The 20,751-nt window shown below is 38.3% G+C and overlaps 1 protein-coding gene across 1 annotated transcript; it reads left to right on the plus strand.

Annotated features, from left to right (window-relative positions):
* Positions 1 to 2,250: 2,250 nt before the first annotated feature.
* caly (calcyon neuron-specific vesicular protein) lies at positions 2,251 to 18,073 on the plus strand. Its single transcript, XM_018750890.2, has 5 exons — positions 2,251 to 2,372; positions 10,224 to 10,368; positions 12,211 to 12,330; positions 12,446 to 12,559; positions 17,837 to 18,073. The coding sequence occupies exons 2-5, from the start codon at positions 10,240 to 10,242 to the stop codon at positions 18,038 to 18,040; spliced, it is 567 nt and encodes a 188-aa protein (XP_018606406.2). The 5' UTR covers positions 2,251 to 2,372; positions 10,224 to 10,239; the 3' UTR covers positions 18,041 to 18,073.
* Positions 18,074 to 20,751: the final 2,678 nt, after the last annotated feature.

Below are 20,751 nucleotides of genomic sequence, written 5' to 3' on the forward strand. Positions count from 1 at the left end.
CTGTCCAGAAGCGCTGCCAACTTCTCTGGGCTTGGTCTCACCTAAAATGAGCAGTAGCACAATGGAATCGTGTTTTGTGGTCCAACGAGTCAAATTTCAAAGTTTTTGGAAAAAACAGTTGTTGTGTTTTCTGGGCCAAAGAGTATCCAAGCTGTAATCAGCGTCAGGTCCAAAAGTCAGTGTCTGTCATGATATGGGGGTGTAACAGTGCCCATGGCATGGGTACCTTGCACTTCTGTGAGGCCACTTTTAATGTAGAAAGATGTACAAATTTTTGAGCAACATATGCTGCCATCCAGATCTCATCTTTTCCAGGGATGTCCCTGAATCTTCCAGCAGGATGACGCAAAGCCACATTCTGGCCAGATTATAAGTGTATGGTTGCATATGCAGAGAGTGCGGGATCTAGATTGGTCTGCCTGCAGTACTAATCTGTCTCCAACTGGGAATGTGTGGTGCATTATGAAGCACAAAATACAGCAACGGGGACACCGTACAATTGCAGAGCTGAACACCAGCATAATGTATGAATGGTGGAAAAATTTATTTGCTTATCTTAACTAACTGGTGTCTTCAGTGACCAAATGCTTAATAAGCGTTATTAAAAGACATGGTGATGTTACACAGTGGTAAACACTCAACTGTCCCAACTTTTTTGTAACGTGTCACAGACATCAATTTCAGAATAAATCTATATCTTCAAAAAACAATGTGGTTAATTAGGTAAAACAGAAAATACCTTGTCTTTGTACTGTTTTTGTTTTAATACAAGCTAAGTAAATTTACAAATCACTCTTCTGTTTTTATTAGCATTTTTCATACTGTCCCAGCTTTTTTGGAACTGGGGTTTTACATTACAATAGAAATATCCATTATACAAGCACCAGTTTTGAGTTACACATTCTCCTGAAGCTGAGCTGTAACTGTGCAATACTTTTTATGAGAATAGGATCTAAAAGTAGTCTGTCATCTTTAACACATTCATCAAATATACCATAGAATTGCACCTTTTTCTATTAATATGTGTAGTGATGTTTAATGTTTGTTCACTTTCAGGATGACTTTGAGGTCGGTATTCATTTTAAGCAAATGTGTGTGTACTTCAGAATTTGAGCCATGTGTATGGCTTTTTACTCTTATTAAGTGGGGTATGAATTGTTGTTAAGATGATAACCTGTTCAGATAAGGCATTAACCTTTCACGTTCCATGGGATATTAAATATATTTAAAACAAACGTTTTATCATTCACATCTTCTGTAAACATAAACTATTTTATATAACAGTTTCATAACGTCATTAAACACATTTCTGCTACAATATTGCACTAGACACCATCATGAGTAGATCTGGTCCCTTGCAATATAAAAGTCCTTGGTACTGAGTCCCTTGATGCCAGCTGCTAGTGTAAGGGTTAGAGCTGCTGCTGTTGTAACCAAAGGTTATAGGTTTAAATCCTGCTTCTAGTTGTACTACCCTTGAGCAAAGAGTTCTTGCTCTGCCTTTTCTCAGTAAACTTAACAAGCTGAAAAAAATGGGTAACTAAGTAGCTTAACACTGCAAGTTGGTTTGAAGAAATGTGTGTGCTAAACAAGTAAATGCACAAAATCCATGCCTTCTCTTGAACCCTTGGTCAAGCTCCTTGCCCTCAGTTACCACAGCAGGAATGTCCTGTTGTATTCCCTAGGAAATCATGTGTCCTTGTTTACATTTACATTACATTTACTCATTTTGCAGACACTTTTCTCCAAAGCAACTTCCAATGAACTCTATGTAGTGTTATCAACCCACACATCTTATTCACCAAGGTGACTTACACTGATAGATACACTACTTACACTGGGTCACTCATCCATACATCAGTGGAAAATACTCTCTCTCACTCACACACTATGGGGGAACCTGAATAGCATGTCTTTGGACTGTGGGAGGAAACCAGAGCACCCCCACGCAGACATGAGGAGAACATGCAAACTCCACACGGACCGAGCAAGGATCGAACCCACGTCCTCTCGCACCGCTCAGGCGCTGTGAGACGGACCAATGAAGGTGACTGCAAAATAAAGATGGAAAATGACTGTTACAACATTGCGTTCGCTTCTGCATCATGAAGGGAAGGAAACCCCTTAGATGTCATGTAGTCTAGTCGTAGGGTCGCTCGCTCCCGCTGCGCTCTTCCGTTTCGTTCACCGCGAAACTCCATTTACGAACAGTCCTCGCAAATCGGCAACTTCCTCAAGAAGAGAGCGAGTGCCGGCGAGCGGAGGAAAGTATCACCAGGGTAACCAGTGTGGACCAGTGCCTCTGTGAGCTCTCCCCGACCCCTCCAGCATCCGCGTGCATCTTCGCAGCCTTCATCCCCGGCACATACACAGTAAGTTCCATATAATATATTCTATGGGCCAGTACCGTACGGGTTCGCGTGTGCGGCTTCAGTAGAAGATCGCATCGATCCGCTTCTCCTTGCTTGACAAATCGTGGGCAAAAATTAAACATTCGGACGCAAAATCAATTGTTTGCTGTGCCGTGTGTCCTAGTAGGTACGTGTCTGCGCGTTTTTCTTAACACTGAGGGAACGCGCAGAAATGTCACGCTAAACTGCATCTCTGTTTCTAGAGAGGAACAACAAAGGAGGAACATTGGCAATGGAATGGCAACCAACAGACCAGTATAATACTGATGTGGGGCATAAGTCGCAGCGCTTTACTATTTGTGGTCGGAAAACGAGATATTAACACCAGAGAGGTAATTTAACACGATCTTGACCTATTAGGAGTTATATATATAAAACTCCCATCATGATCATATATTATATATCATGATGTGAGCGATGGCCTCCGCCCATGCGGATCTTCGTTGCAGGACAAAGAAAGAAGGACCAATAAGCCGCTTCTCTCTCTCTCTTTGTGCCCCAGTCTGGACCGGCGCGGCAAACGATCGGTGACATGGCGATTTGGTGCCCAGCATTTTCTCGTCCCGCTTTCTGCTTGTCCCGCGTCTTCCTCCGAGTGTGTGTGTGTGTGTGTGTGCGTGTGTGTGTTGGGTCATTTACTGAGCTCGCTGTGCGCAGATCCCGAGCGCTGCGGGAGGCAAATCGATGCCTCCTGTGTCTGTATCCTCGTCCTGGAGACAACAGCACAGGAATATTAATAGGTCATGAAACAATGTTCGCCCTTCAGGAACAATCGGGCCGTTTTCCCCTTGCTCTTCACCTTAAATAAGTTTAAATGCCAGATGCGTTTGAGTGTTTTTGGTAACATCACACACACTATGTACTCATTCACCATATAGTCGTAATGTGGGTGGGATTGCACCAAAATGATACAGTGTTCATTATGATTCATACAAAACTGTATACTGCCACTGGATATGTCATTCAGCTGCTGTTGGTCAGCGTAATTAATTTTGGTTTCACACTCATCAGCAAATGCGCATGAACATGATGAAGTGATGCACAAAGCGTAGAGTCAAGCATGGCATAAACATGTCAGAGAGGGGAAGGCAAAATGCGAAGGAAAAAAGTGCAAATTCCTGCGCTGAATTCCGGCACTTACAGAGTGCAGCTGGGTGGCTTTTCAGGGGTGTCCATGGAATAGATGAAGGCCTCATCTCTGTGCCAGACGACCAAGGAGATCTGATTGAGGGCAGTAATTGAGGGACTGCAGGATGGGCGCCGTGACATCCACATGGACGTTTCCCGCTGCCCCCCGTGAGGAACGCCTCGACGGTCTGTCCTCTTGTTGCTGCGTGCGCAACAGTTGTAGACAGCTGCACACACTTTTCCCTGCCTTGCCAATTTGGAGTGACTAATTGTACCCACACCTCGCTCCTGCGGCCCACAAGTGGGGGGATGGAGACTGGAGGCAGACAAGTGTCTTCTGATCTCCCTGCCAAACAGATCAGCTAATTGCTCAGGCGGTCCCAATAACAGGATATTGCCGAGCTAATGAGCCCGAAAGAAGTGCATTCCACCCAGTGCGTGTTGTGAGTCATAATGACTGGGGCATCCTGGCTGCCTGTCCAACAGCAGTCACCACGGTCGCAAAGCACTAAATTAGCCCCAGGGGTTTGTTGTTGCCCTGTTTTGTTTTAGTATGCCTGTGGAGATCAGACTTGTGTTTGCAATATTTTTTTTTTTTTCTATATCACAGGAAAACCTCTGCTTTAGCGCACAGCAGTTTTGGAAACAACCGGAAAATGCCAGAATTTACAGGCTTTGGGGTGTTTAGTCAATTCTTTTTTTTTAGTGAATATGATAATAATAAGGTGTATATAATGATCAGACTTGTTTCTTAATGTTGTACATCTAGTAAATGCTGAGAAAGGATGGAAAGGATGTGATGGCATTTCAGGTACTCGTCAAACAGACAAGCTGAAAAAATGGCTGTACTGTACAATTAAGCGTTGAGAAACAGATTTAGTGATGTCTGCTTTTGAATATTGATGCTTTTTTGTGGAAACATTCCTTTTTGTAAGGAGTTACTGACAGTTATTGACAGTCAATGAAATAGCATGGGCTTGTGTAGAATAGCATTAAATTCAGATGGAATCACATCAGATGGATCAGATGGAAACACTTTGAACAATTTGAACACCGTTCTTTTGTTTCCTGGTACTTTCGTGTAAAATCACCAGTAAACTGTATAACAGGACTGTCTGAAAGAGCACATGATCAGAGAAATTAACCACATTTCAGCTGACTAGCATAAATAATGGGAAATGTTATGTTCATTATGTCATTTGATTTTCATTCAGGCATTTTACAAAACATGGATTTCACACTTTAAAAGTGTCTAAAGGAGAGCAAGCCTATGGTCATTGAAAACTTGAAGATATATAAAATAATATTTGTTTATTTGACAAAGTGCATTATACCTCCTGTAATTATTTGATAAAGTTATGAAATAGAACAAAGCATCTGATTTACGCCTCTATTATCTATATTGTACTGAAATCTAAGTCAAACCAAAAGTAGCTAACACCAGGACAAATAAGATTTTTTGTTAAGATTATAGTAGAAAGTGCTTTCATCATTTTTTTTTTTTGTGGCTAGGGATTGTATTTACACTGGTCTGTTGATATGATTTTCATCTGGTCTACATTAAATACTTGTTTGTTGGAACATGTCCTTTGCTGATTGTAGTAAAGGGACTGTAATGACGGAACATTTTATGCAGAGAAAATAAATATTAAAAATTTCTCCCACAAAAACTAATTTTATTTTGTTCACAAATTTAAGTATTTTATATACTAGCAACTGTTTTGGCTGATGTAGTCTTTGTTTCTATATTAAAAATGTCCATGGTTTTGTCTTTTTATGGGATTCTTTGGTATTATGTGCTATTATAAAAAAATCAAAAGTTAATTTCACTGGTTAGGCTAAGTTTTGTGATTATATTGTTTGAAATAAAGGGTGAAATAATCAGTGAAAAATATACCTTATTATTTTGTGTTCTGAGTTTACAGCAAATAAATGCATAAATATATCTGTGGTAGCTCATGTAGAACTTGTGCAGCTGGCAAACACAAACTTATGAATGTAAATATGATTTGGAAATGCAATTTACACTGTATGTTTTATAAAAATTCTCCATGGAGGGCATCATCATCTAGCAAAATGATTTTTCTTATCCAACTCAGAATTGTTTACTTCATAACAGGCCAGTTTGCATTCATTCTCCTTTGTATTGAAATACAATTCTTGTGTGAGGCGAATGGTGTCAGAGGAACCTTTGGTACTTCAGCCAAGTCATGTTCTCATCAGTCCTTTTCCGAAGAGCAGCCATTCAGCTTGTCCTAATGTAAAATGAATCAGTTTCAGCACACAAAAATGTAGAGTAAATAAGAAAGGAAGAGGCAGAGGAACAGCCAGTAGAATGGTGGTTACAGCTACTGCCTTTAGATCCAAGGTCATAAGTTTGATCCCTACCTCCAGCTGTAGTACTCTTGAGCAAGTGACTTACCCCAAAAATTCCTCTAGTTGAGTTACCCAGCTGTATTAATGGGTTAATAATTACAAGTCACTTTAGAGAAAAGCAGCAGCTAAATGCATAAATGTAATGGGGTGAAACAGTGAATGTTACTATATAAATTAAAAAAGAAATGGTGCTTAAAGCCATGAACTGCTGTAGACCTTTCCACATATCATTTGGGTTCCTTCTACTGGTTTGTGGATTTAACATAGTCTGTTAAATATGAAAAGCAGTTTAATATCATATTTACTGTCAATAAAAAATTTTCTATACTGAAGTTTATCATGTGATCAGGTTTACATTTCTGTGATAAATATCCCTTTTTGGGATAATGCTAAATATTTTTTGAGTGAACTTAATGTTTTTGTTAAATTTTCTGATTTGTTATTATCTCTTATGTTTTTATATATAATATACTGTATAGTCATAGTGTTTCCTGGGAATTTCCAGGAGAAGAAAAATCTTATCAGTAAATGTAATAAAATTGTAAGTCACAGTTTTTTTGCACATTTTACATGACTGAGAACACTGATATTAAGATCCATAGCCAAAGACCACAGACTATTTGCAATTTTGGACCTATAGCTACCCAATATGTAAATAAAATTGTGTTTCATACACCTGGGATTGAGATATGTCCCATGTTTTTAACACGGGAACACCCAAGAGTGACCATAATCCCATTTCTAAATGAAAAAAATTGCATAATCCCACCAGTAACCCATCTGACATTCAGGACCCAGGGGACAAGGGTTGGGTAGCCCACATTCGATAGTGTGGCTCTTACCTACCTTGTGGAAGGCTGACGTTTAATAGTGGTTTCAGTGTTGGATGTTCTCCTGCTTCAGTTTTCATCCTGTGTATGAAAAGACCTTCAGAGTTTTCTAGAGTACTATTCTAGTAACAGAACTCACTGGTGTTTAAGGGTCTCATCATAATAGAGCACATTTGGCAAATGCTTATGTTACAAATGCTACTGCGTTTAACTCATGATCAGAAACACTGGAGCTAATAACAGCTATGCAAAACCTTTTTGACCTGTGGGCCAGTGCTGCATTAGATCAGCAGCTGCTTTCAGATAAAATCTTGAAACCTGTTCCATCACAATGAGTATATACTATCTCAACACTAAAAACGGCTCTGGAAGCATAATAATGGTGCATCGTGCCTTTTTCTACGACTCCTATCCATTCATTCCATTGGAAGACGATGTTATGCACAGCGCTGCTGTGGCATCCAAAACCTCCATCTGCATATTACAATGTCATATTTCCTCCCTGCTGGGTGGAGATCTTTCCAGCCAGTGTTGATGCAAAGAGTTTCTGGCAGTTTCATGAAGGAGAAGAGAAGAGGTATGTCTTCAGTATTGTTGCCAAGCTCTGGACGACACTCAAGGTTTCTGGAGTAGTAGCTCTGTCCTCCATAAAGTATCAGTATCGAAGCGTTGGTCTATTTTTGGATACATGCACCCTCAGCATATGTGCAAAATGTGGAATCCTTCATCACAGCTGTAACATTCAGTATATGCATAAAACTGCCTTTTCTGTGGTCTAAAACTGTTTCTCACCTGTTGGTTGTTCAGGAAGCACATATTTCATTATCTGGCATTAACCCAATGAAATTAATTAAAACTGTGTTAAAACTGATTGTAAACTGGATTGCTGGATTCCATTCATAATTTTGCTACAGCAAAAGAGGTTTGAGTCCCACTGGTTGTGAAATTGTTCTTAAATGTAATGCATTGTTTGCGTTAATTGTATTATACAAATATCATTTCTCACATAGATTTCAATTAAACTGCTTTGGAAATTGATATTTTGGAGTTGAAATGCCTGAGGTGGTTTACAGGTGTTTATGGTGCATACATAGATAATAGAAGGTTGTCCGACAAATGGAAATTTGTATAAAAATAACATGGGAATCCTGTTTTAGTCTCCAAATACTTCTTGCTCTTACTTAAAGTGAATATAAAATGTAATAAAAGCATAAAACAAGTAAAAGACTTTCAGAGACCTATAAGGCAGACACAACTTCTCCTTTTGCTACCCCTTAAGACTTGTTCTTTGTGACTGTGGATAAAATGCCTGCAGTAATTGTTTTGCTGCCTAAAGCAATTATGTATAATAAAAAAAGGAAAAAGAAATCAACTAGAACAACATACTTTTAGCCATTCACTTAACTGTGCGCACATTAGACAATTAAGCAAGAAGCCCAAATTAGCCGATAGTGTAGCTCATTTCTGTATCTTTTCATAGTGTGTATTGTAGAATTTAGTATTTGTTATAGATAGATTCATCCGAACGGTTTCATATATAGCTGCTAAGCCAAGAGAACGAAGGAAAATGTGTTTCAGAACTGCCACATCATCCCCTGCTGGGGTAATATTTTGAAAGAGTCTGCAGATAATTTTCACCTTTGTCAGCGCATGTATATGAATATTTTAAAGCAACAGATGCGTAAAAATATGGCAGTGAGTTATACGCACATGTCAAACATTTCTATTCTGAATATCCTCTTTGTCTTCAATGTTTGTAATTAGATGCAGTTTAAAACAGTCTAATGAAACCACTGAAAAGATGTATGTATGAAAGGTTTTTCAATATTTTAGAACAATCATTTTAAAATATTGTGGCGCGCAGCGCCGTGGGTTTGGATGGAACGAAGGACGCTGAGGCAGCATTCATTTGGGACGTTTTATTCAAACACCGGCGCACAGGGAAATAACGCTCTCGGTCTGAGGACCCCGTTTCCTCCAGGACCTGCCAGCCTTCCCAGTCTGCTTACCGCCACCAGGCTCTCTTCTCTTTCTCCCCCCTGGCAGATGCAGTTACTCCCTTATGTTCTCCGTACGTCACCAAACGTTAACCAATTACAGTAAACACATTTCCCTCTCAAAACAGTAACGTGGGTCATTACAATATCATATATTTCATAACTTCAAATTCTTTCTTGAGTTTTTGCTTTTATATACTGTGTGATATCTTAAACAGAGGTTACAGAATAAATGTTTCCAGGTAAATTCATAGTACACTCTAGTAATTATGGACGATAATAAGAAGCACAAAGAATTCAGGACAATGAATGAATGCCAACACAAATTTACAGTAAAGCACATATTCCATTATCATATATTAAGGCAAAACAGGGATAGCTGGTAGTGCAGTGGTTAGAGCTACTGCCTTTGAATTTGAAGGTTGCAGGTTTGAGCCCTGCCTCTAGCTGTTGCACCTTTGCGCAAGGTATTTATCCTTAACTGCTATTTTAAGATTATCCAGCTATATAAATGGTTAAGTAATTGTAGCCTTAACACTATAAGTCATTTTGGAGAGAAGTGTCAGCTGAATGTAAAGCATATATGCCATTTTCATACATCTCTAGGTTTTACTGAGTTTAAGCCAAAATACAGTATATTAGGCAAGTGTATCTTTTGTGATGAACCGTATTCTGGGGGACATGTCATCAAATATTCCTTTTGTTATGAAAGTCTTATGTACAGTGATTTTCACCAAAAACAGAATTGGTATTGGTTTTGCTGCAGGTGTATATGTCTCAAAAGGAAATTGATGTCATCAGAGTTATGCTTATGACACTGTGTATTTTAGGGACAGTAGGAAATAACAGTAGGCTTAATCACAATAACACCTATAGATAGGTTAAACTCGACATAATAGGAGTCTTCATTTGTAGCTGCAGGTAGCATTGAGTGAGTGAGTTTAATGTTTACTAATGCATGTTTTGTGGACCTTTCTTTCTTACCTGTGTTGGCTGTTCTGCAGGGTATCATATAAATTGTATTACATCTCATATAGACGATATTAATGTCTGTAATGATGTATATATACATGCCTATTTTCTCTATGTGACCTGTTATTAAAAATAAGCTGCATTGCAATGCTTTACTGAGCATCAGATTTAGAAGTGTCTTTGTAATTTTCTCTTATTTTTGCTGGGATACGTTTACAATGCAGTTTTTTGGCATAATATTTTTCCATTAACAACTCACTGGGGAGTAATTAGGAATATATTTTTCCTATATATTGTTTTCCAGAACCTTGTCAGCAAGTACATACACTATCAGTACACTCTACCCCTGCTTCCATTCTTAGCGTCTACTTTTTTTCCTGCAGTCTGGGTTATTTAAAAAATAAAAATCACGGATAACCTAGAAAAAAATCAAAGGCCCTTGTCAGGCGTTCACCTTGGTCGTCAAACCAGAGCCTCAGAGCATGCTGTTTTCCCATGCCACTCCGCAGATTCCAACAGGCAGACATGGTGAAGCTAGGGAGTAATCTGGCTGAGAAGCTGGAGAAGGAGCCGAGTGTGGAAGATGGCTTTGATAACATCCCGCTGATAACGCCTCTGGATGTGAGTCAGCTGCAGCAGCCATTTCCCGACAAGGTAACATGACCTCCGCTGGAGAATCCTGCTCTTCCTCTTCCTCTTGTCATTTCATACAACTGTCACATGGTTGTATTTTATGGTTATACATTAAAGAAAAAGAAACATCAGTATTTAGGTGAGGGAACAAAATGTCATACAAGCCCCTCATTCAGATGATAGCAAAGAGTGTTCAAAAATTGTGCAAATCTTGTTTTATCCTGTATTCTATGTTAGAAAATACACGTTCAAAAAGACTGACAATGGTAATTTCTTACATATTTTCAATGTCTTAACTACATATACAGTTCTGTGCAAAAGTTTTATGCACTTGGGGGAAAAAAGCTGTAAAGTGAGAATGCTTCCAAAAGTAATGCTCTTAATTAATAAACTTACAACAAAGCTTAGTAACAATCCATCGTCAATAATCGCTTGTCCCGAGTGGGGTCGTGGTGGGGTTGGCCGGGTCCCGCTCTCTGGCGGGTTTTGGGGTTGAGTCCTGCGTGGGGTGCCTTGCGATGGAGTGGCATCCTGTCCTGGGTGTGTCCCCTCCCCCTCCAGCTTTGCGCCCTGTGTTGCTGGGTTAGACTCTGGTTCGCCGTGACCCCGCTAGGGACAAGCAGTGTCAGACAATGTGTGTGTGTGTGTGTTTGTGTGTGTGTGTGTGTGTGTGTGTGTGTACTTTCTTTAATGACATGCAAAACCCTTACTGTAATACTGTAACTTTTTGCCAAAGGAATGCTTGGAAATCTGAAATATGCTTTTTCTCATTGACACTAATGCAGAAGGCATTAAATAACCTTCTAAAACAAATATTTTTGTGAAACATCTAAGTGCCTACGACTTTTGCACACTATACATTTATATGTATTCATTTAGCAGACGCTTTTCTCCAAAGCAATATACATCTCATAGAAAATACAGTGTGTGCATTACATTAGGAGGAAGAGTCACTTTGCTGCAGATGCATGATTTTCAAGTACAGTTAGATTCTTTCTACCATATGCATGTTTATCACACGAGTAGATAAAACTTCATAAGAATATTGACAATTCCTTATCATCTTTCTAGTATTTTTTTTTAGAGATGCATATGAACTACTGTATGACAATTTCCATTTCATGTTGTTTTTTTCAGTTTACATTTATATGACACTTTCCTTCAGAGTGACTTATAATTATTTACCTATTTATACAGCTGGGTAATTTTTACTAGAGTAGTTGAGGCTAAGTACCCTGCTCAAGGGTACTACAACTAGAGGGGGAAACAAACCCGCTATCCTTGAATACAGAGGCCATAGCATTAACCACTAGGCTACCCAGTCTCATTCTTTGTCTTTGTGCATATTTTGCTCACATTACTTACATTTAGCAGACTTCAACACTTTATAATCCATTTATGGGCCAAAATTAATAGTTAAGTTACTCAGCTGGGAGAAGGGCACTCCCATTAAATAAACACCCACTATACCATCAGTGGTACAGGAAAGTCACATTTAAAGTCTCTTTAGCTATGAACTCAATACCTGGCAATAGGATGATATGTTGGTTCTGTCTATGTTGAGTGATCCTGCCCATCCTATCCTACCTCTTTGTTTCTTGCCCTCCTAACATCATTTCAAACATACCTAGGATATCAGAGATGTTCTCATTAGACTCTGTTCGCATGCAAACAAGACAGATCTCCCTGTGCCAGGTTATTTGATGTAAAGATACTTAAAGATGGTACTTTACACTTTAACAGGTGAAATTCCAACTAACACTTTGTTGCTGTCCTTGTCTGTTTTGTCCTACTCTGTTGCCACATTAGTTGTGTTTGTGTCTTCAATTTTTGCTGACAGTGTAAGTGACTCTTCTTTCGCAGGTGATTGTGAAAACAACAACAGAGTACCAGCTCCAGCAAAAGAAGAAGAAAAAGCTACAGGTTCCTGGAATAAAAAAACTGAACATAAACCTGTACAGTGAAGTGTCTGAGAAAGTCAAGGTAAATAGTGAATTCAAAGCAGATTTTTTCATGCTGTTACACTTGATGGCTGCCAGTGCTTTACAGAGCGTTGTAATTAACCATGTTCTTATGCACAAGTGCAATTGTGTGTCAGCTTACAGGCCTCATCCTCGTCACCATGGCGTTTCTGGCTTGCCTTCTTCTCTTGGTCATGTACAAAGCTCTGTGGTACGACCAGCTCAGTTGCCCAGAAGGCTTTGTTTTCAAGGTAAGTTTTTCCATATGTGTTTCAGGCAGTAGGCCGCTCTTTAACTCAGAGCATCCTTCAACATGAACCTTGTAGACAAACCAATGATTTAGCACTGTGATGCCACAGTTACATCGAAAATATAGCACTGGCTTTAAAAAGAGCTGAACGTGGCCAGAAGTTGACAAACACTGTACGTGCTTACAGGATGAATCAGTCAATTGTTGGGATTAATTGTAAGGTGGGGAAATAACTATTTTTGTCCTTTTAAATTAATTTTAATGTTCTTTGGCATTAATACATATTAAATGTAATGAAATTAAAGAAAATGAAATGAAAGACAACTTTGTTAGCAAAAGAACCAAAGAATATCTGTATTACTGTCCAAATTTTCTTGATCAGTGTGCAAATTATAGCATTCCATAGTAAACAAATGTGGTATGTTACTTAATGGAATGGATAATTGATTGCTACATTTTACATTGTCATTTGTCAGTTTCAGAGAAGTAATTTAAAATAGAAGACACATTAATTTTGTGATAGTATTATAAGGACTATATATACAGTTATTAATAGTAGACGTCAGCTTCTAGGGATTGAAGTGCTGTCTATTTGTTTGGCTAACATGTAGCACAATCAAAGTGCTTCTTCAGTCCCAACAGACACTGGTAGCTTGATTCATTTTTTGAGAGCCTCAGGGTGGAAAGAGGAAAAGCTGTAGTAAAGAAACCAAAAAAAAAAAAAAAAATAAACCTTTAAGTGCTCACAGGAGGCAGAAAGAGGTCTAGCTGGGTTGTAGGAGCTGAGGATGTCCTGAAGGTATTTTACATCTAGATAGTTTCCTGGTCAGAGAAAATGGTCAAAACTTGAGTTGTAGTCATCTGGTGTAAAGCTACCATAAGCTAGTTCAGGGAAGTGAAGGAGATAATAATGTGTGTATCCAGTGAGGTGTAAATTCATACGAGTTAGAGCTGGATGAGCTGGGCGCTTTGGTTTTATGAGCATAATGGGAGGCCTCAAGGAAATTACTGTGTGTCAAGCAAGAAATGGTCATTTGAGTTGAGCAAGAGCAGGGGTGATGAATGGGCTCGCAGTGTTTGTGTATCAAGCCCCAGAAGCCCAAATCTGGTTCAACTCTGTTTTCACGTTCAACCTAAAGGTCTATTAAGAGCCAGTCGTAGTAGGCCTCATATGAAGGTGAACTATTAGTTTAAAAAAAATTTTTTTTTTTCTCCTCAGCGTTTCTATTAGACATAATTCATGTGTTTTAGAATAAAAACAGCAGGCACAAGTGGTAGTTATAGTTCCAAACAATTAAATTTGTAACTGCAATAAATGAATTTTAAACTACAAAATGCTCTCTTGTGATAGGCTGTGAAGTTGCGTCTTCATAATAAAAAGGTAGTTCTATTAGCATTGTCTTATCTTGATTTTAAATCCTCCCAGAATGCTAATTCTGCACTATTAACATATCCAATTAAAAAGCAATATTATTGGAATACTTAACTGATTTCTGTGATATAGCATTTCATATTTTGTGCTTTTGTGACAGTTTTTCTATGCATTCTGAAAATACAAAGACATTTGGTTTTGGAGTTGTTTCCTCCTCAATAAACAAATTATTCAATATAATAAAAATTATGTTTTATAGTTATCAAAAGGACAAATCTCTCTATTCCAGGAAACACTGTCAGCTTGGCTAAATCAATCATTTTATTTTTTGTCATCCTTGTGATGTTTGACAATGTATCAAAATATATAGTTAATTTTTTCCGAAATATTATTTATATTGAAATGTGTATTCAAAATGTCTGTGTAACAGTATCTGAGTGTCTGATATCTTACTGCTTAGGCAGAGGTGATAATTATATTTAGCAACTTTGCTATTTTTCTCTGGGTGTGTAGCTCCAGCACACCTTCTATGGCTACAAGAAACTATATTTGATGCGGTAAAAATGTGTAAATTTACCATTTTGGATACACTGTGCTACACTGGTCGGCAGTGGTGCAGCAGGCTTGGCTGGGTCCTGCTCTCAGGCAGGTCTGGGGTTCAAGTCCTGCTTGGGGTGCCTTGCGAAGGACTGGTGTCCTGTCCTGGGTGTGTCCCCTCTCCCTCCAGCCTTATGTCCTGTGTTAGGCTCTGGCTCAGGACAAGCAGTTTCAGTGTGTGTGTGCTATGTTGTAACTGGGCTACTGCTTATAAATATACACACACACACACATTTCCCGAACCGCTCGTCCCATACGGGGTCGCAGGGAGCCAGAGCCTAACCCAACCCAGCAACTCAGGGCATAAGGCTGGAGGGAGAGGGGACGCACCCAGGACAGGACACCAGTCCTTCGCAAGGCACCCCAAGCAGGACTTGAACCCCAGACCCACCAGAGAGTAGGACCCCATCCAACCCACTGCACCACCACATCCCCCTGCTTGTAAATAGTCTTTTGTTTTTATAATGTATTTGTGGGTTTCAATCTGACTTTGTAAAAGGAAGAAAAATATACTTCCAGTTGCATCACAAAGAAATATTTAGATCACATTAAAAGACTATACACAGGACTAGTGCCCCTCAAACAGAATTAAGCCAGCATATGGTTTTCTCAAGAGAGACAGCACTTTTGTCTGGATGAGCTGTGCCACTTGTGAATTCTGGTTGACTTTAATTAGACTAGCTGTGACTAAACTGCGATTAAAGACCTTCAGTGTGATCATGGAGGCGTTTGAAGTCGGGGGTACACTGGCCGTTAGCATATTCAGTAGTAATTGTTGGAAACATGAAAAAGAAAAAAATGCCAGTCACAATATGAAGAGCTGGCATCCCCTCTGGTGTGCTAAGCTAGTTCATAAAAAAACGCACCTCTCTCAATTACAGAAGTGCAGGAACTCTCTCTCTCTTTATTTTCCCTTTGGGGATAAATACCATCTTCTGGCTCAAAATGAATATAGCTTAAGACATTTCCCTGGAGTGGCTTCAAAAACCAGTGTGAAAAATTGGGCATGCATCAGAAGCTTCCCTCTGAAAAAGAATAAGATACTATATTTATTCGTGTTTGGTAATTAAACATCACATAAAAAAAGTTAAATTCATGGGTGGGTTTGTCATCTCTGGGGAAATGTGGAGGTCTCAAGGATTAACCTGTTAAGACATTCAAGAGACACAGGAAAAGATGTTATACCCCATGTGTATTCTTCAATGGCTGTACACAAGGACCCAGTCCAATCACCAACCTGAAGCCACAGAGAACAACAGCCAGCATAGCCAACATACATCTTCATGCCCTGAGACCAAGAAGCTTAAGTATCCTAATCTACCCACCAAAACCAAAACTAATCCCACCAACAAAACCAAACCAACAAACCAGATCTAACCCACCAACAAATAAGCAAGCCTAACCCACCAACAAAACATCTAAAGCAAGCCTAACCCAACAAACCAACCATCCAGCCAACCCACCAACAGTAACCAACCACCAGTGTAATATAAGTGAAAGAAACTCAAAATATAACTGTTACTTTTTGTCAAAGTATAAAATCATGATTTTTCCATTGCTGACTTCATCATTAAATCCGGCAGTTCATTATAGGTCTTGATTCAAAACTGCCATGGTGCAGTTCTGGAAGGAAGCGGTCGGACTCAAGTGTGGAGCGAACAGGACTTTAATTTTGATAATCCAAACTCGTAATCAGTGGACAGGCAAGGGTCTCCGATTGGCAAACGTTGATAACAAGGGAATCCAAATAATAGGTCAGTAAACAGGCGAGTGGTCGATAATCCAAAAGGTGGTCATGGGGAACAAAGGAGGGACAAGGGAACTTGGTAAAGGACAGAGAGGTAAGGAAGCCGCAAAATGTAGAGCAACGAGTTCACTAGTAGGTAGGCTGAACAAGGTTCCGCACTAGCTCCTTGTCTTACTCAACCTTTCATGCATCTGCCTGAGACTAGCTTTAGGTGTGCCTCGTCGCTCCGGCGGCGAGGGTGTGGCAAAAACGAGATCAAAGTATATTACGATGTGTGATACACTAGGTAAATTTTACTTTGAAGAAACAATTAAAATTTAATAGAAATCTATTGTAATTTTCTATTTTCACTTATATAGTGATAAAAGGTATTAAAAACATTTCAGTTACATTTGATAAGGAACTATTAACATATTCATATCAGCTGACAGTACAGCGTGACCTTTTTTGTTGAAGTGGATTCATGTTTTTCCTGAAGGAAGAAATTATAAACCCTTCCTTTACAAATTAAATGGTAAATGGCAAGTCATTCAGATAAACTCACCTGTTTTTTTTTTCTTGTCAGGTATGACTGCAGAGCTGTAGTATTAAATAAGCCACACATAAATTCTAATGTTGAACAGACAGTTGGCAATAACCACATAGCTACCCTTATTAGAAAAAAAATTTTCTTGATGCTGCTCTTGCCAATGACTATGTAAGCTTGAAATAATATAAAAAGCTGGTCAGTTAGCTGCAACTGTGTCTGTGATACATTTGTTTTGAAAATATGCTTGTGTTTGACGTTCTTTTCGTATTGCAACAGAGACATGTTTATAAAGTTTTGCTAAATTATTTGATGTACTTGACAGTTCTTTTCGAGCTGTGACATATGTTTCTTATTAGGGCCTGAAGCAGTTATCATGGGACGGGAGATAATAAGCTCAAATACACAGTATCCGATATTCTCTAAATCTTAAGACTACAGTCTCTGCAATTACAAGACTGTAAAACAACATATTTTTAATGCTCAGCCCACACACAAGCAGATACACAATCTGTCCCGTTATAGTCACACTGTAAAAGCAGCCCAGAAAAAAATCACATATAAAATTAATAAATAGCAGGAACAATGCTAAAAATATGTCAAGAAAACACTAAGCATAAATAGCTTGTTAAATAATATTTTAAAATATTTTTTAAAGTTATGTTCCTTGTTCAAACCATCAAGTAATGTTTTTTTCCTACTCAGTTGTAACATATTGTAGCTATGCATATTAAATACTTCAACTAATTAGCACCGAAATGCGTGTGAAAATTTTTAGCCCTTTGCATCACACTAATAAATGTGCTACAGCAGTAATTTATTTTTAATACCCATTTTTCTAGACACAGAATTCATACGGATTTGTGTATACAAAGCCAACATCACATACAAACATTCAAGACTCACAAAAAGCACCATCTTGCATCTGTCACTGCATTTCCTGTGTTTGTATAATCATTAGAAAGCTCAGTACTCATACACTGGGTTCAGATTTTTCTAAGTCCTTATGTGTTCCCCCCACACCTTACCCCCTCAGCACAAACACTGCACCCCCGCAGCCCTTGAGATGTACTACTCTGAGCAGGAGACAGGCCCACGGGGGAGCCTTTATACAGCCATCAGCCACTTGAACCAAGCCAAGAAGACCGTCCCCGAGCTATCGTCGCCATGGTTACCCATCATCAACTCTCTGAAGGAGGCAAAGAAAGTAAAAGTGGAATCCAGCCATTCCCAGCAATAGACCACATGTGAGCTGACTGGAGACCAGTGTAACTACGGCAACACCAGTGCTGGAAAACAATTAAATCTACAGTATTGACATTTTTTATTTTTTTTGTTTTTTTTTACTTAGCTTAGAATGTGCCTCATGAAATCTTTTACCTAGATTTAGGAATCAAATGTACACTAGGAAGCTCTTTGGTGAGGTTTAATGTGAAGGATGTGATATGTGTGGTTGTGTACATGGATGTGTGTCTGTGTCTGGAATTTAAAGAAAGCTTTGTCAGATAATCACGGAAATTTGCTTTCACACTCTGAATTTTAATGTTACAGTAATTTTTCTTCAGCATTTGATAGGGGAAAATATGTACATCAAGCAAATGTGTGTTACATTTTCTTTTTGCTTTGAAGTTACTTACGTTTGCAGTGCTCTCTCCTTATTCTTTATTTTAAAAGAACTGAGGTATAACAAAGCATAATGTAAGAATATTTTATCCGTTTTTTCACAAACACAAGTGTAGGCAAAGTAAGGTAAATAAGGTAATTAATAAATTATGAAAACAGGACATAGTATTTTCAGTTTTTTCAGAGCAATTTGAAGTACATTTTAAATATTTTTTAATATATTAAAAACAATTCATTGAAATGCAAATAATTGTGTGTATATTAATGTTGCTGACTGTAGTGGAAATGTATTATTTTAAGGAATTCTTTTGATCGAAACTGTATTAATTGTTTAAAAATGGTGTGAGACAAATAAAAGTCAGATAGTCAATACTTTTTTCAAGTGACTCAGCTCACAAGACCTTTTATAAATAGCTTTTCATTTTGTAGACATATTAAACAACCCTTTTTTTTGTAACCTACACAGTAATACAGGAGGAGCAAAATCATTTCTGCCAGTGTTACTATGCACAAAACAGTACGTAAAAAAATTTAATGAAGAGAACAAAAAGATTTAAATATCTTGACCAAGATTTAAGGTATAGATAATTTTGTTAAGGATATTGTTATACAAAAATTACTTAAAAATATCACTTCTGGAATGCTCCATATGTATTACAGTGGTAGAGGGTTAACCAGAGTACCAGAGTAAATATTCAAAACATGTAAGAAAAACTTATCCTTCATATAATATTTACCGTCTACTGTAGGGGTGGAATGATTTGTGTCGCCTGTCATGAATGTTCCTACATATACCAGCGATGTCATATGTACAAGTAGAGTACAAATTTTACAGAAGTGGGAATTTAAAAAATGATGACAGCTGCTTGTTGTTTGGTTTAAATTGATATGCACTAATGGTTTCTGTACTTGCCTGTTTTTTAGAGTCTTAGGGTTGGAATAATCTTAGATAATATAAAGAATTTTTGATTTTGCCATGACTAAATGCTTTTCTTTAATCTATATGATGTGTTTTAATGCATTTATTCTTTTTTGCTATATGATGATGTTGACTTCATATATCAAATATTATTTTTCAAATATGTTGATAGAGTTAAATAGCTCTTTGCTTTGTGAGATGTGAAATAACACATACTTTTTTATACTGAAGTGCTCTGTGATTTCCTGCTGACTTAGATGTGAGTGCTTTGTGGAAATGCAGAAAATCTGTGGGTAAAATGAAAAAGATTCAGATCCTGGTGCATGTTTAACCCCTCAGATGTGTGGAATTAAATCAGATTTGCATTTATTTCCGTTTCTCATCAAAGACAAATGCACATAATAAACACTCCTAGAAATTCAGTAGGAAAAATAAATAATTTATCAGTTTCACTTCATGTAATAATCAAAGGAAGTTTATTATCTGCTTTGTCTTTATTTGACCATATAAAGTTTTTAGTTGAGTTCATATTACTTTGTTATAATTATTCTTATAAACACATGGTTAAGAAGTGGGGGTGCGGTGGTGCAGTGGGTTGGCCCACAGTCCTGCACTCTGGTGGGTCTGGGGTTCAAGTCCTGCTTGGGGTGCCTTGAGATGGACTGACGTCCTGTCCTGGGTGTGTCCCCTCCCCCTCTGGCCTTACGCCCTGTGTTACTGGGTAGGCTCCGCGACCCCGTATGGGACAAGCGGTTCTGAAGATGTGTGTGTACATGGTTAAGAAACACTGGCATTTTAAACCCATTTTCTGAACTATTATGAAAACTTAACATAAATTCTAAGCTGTTTGAGATTCCAAAGGTCTTAATTGCTACAGTGGGATCTTACTGTAATTTACCTTTGACTGTACTTTGTGTTCTTTCTATGTAATGCATGCTGGCACTAGACTTAAAATGCCACTCCCATTTATTGCATTTTTATTGTTTTAAACAAGTTTTGACAACAGATTTGTCATTCTGAGAACTAGACTGTGTATTTCAGACTTCTTGGAGTGTCTTCAGGGTCTATCTGAACAATTTTTGGTTGATGAAAAGGTTTCCTGTGGTTCCACACTTTATGTCAAAATGGTCATAGTCCCTAAAGTCCCATTAAAATGGCAGTTGGAATCTTGTAGAGACTGTAAAAAGTATGATGTGTATTTTCATTGTTGTAACTGTGTCGAACTTTATATTGTAAATCATTTTTCCTGGCTCACAACTGACTTTTTTGTGCATATTCCTGCTTTTGGCAGCTGGGGCAGATGAAACATGGCAACGGTTTATTGACCACCTTCATTTTATTTTTATTTTTAGGAGTTCATTCTAAAGTCTTCGGACCACCGGATGAGGTGTATTAATTTACCGTGTTAT

This window comes from Scleropages formosus, chromosome 16 (assembly GCF_900964775.1).
Source record: "Scleropages formosus chromosome 16, fSclFor1.1, whole genome shotgun sequence".
NCBI lineage: Eukaryota > Metazoa > Chordata > Actinopteri > Osteoglossiformes > Osteoglossidae > Scleropages > Scleropages formosus.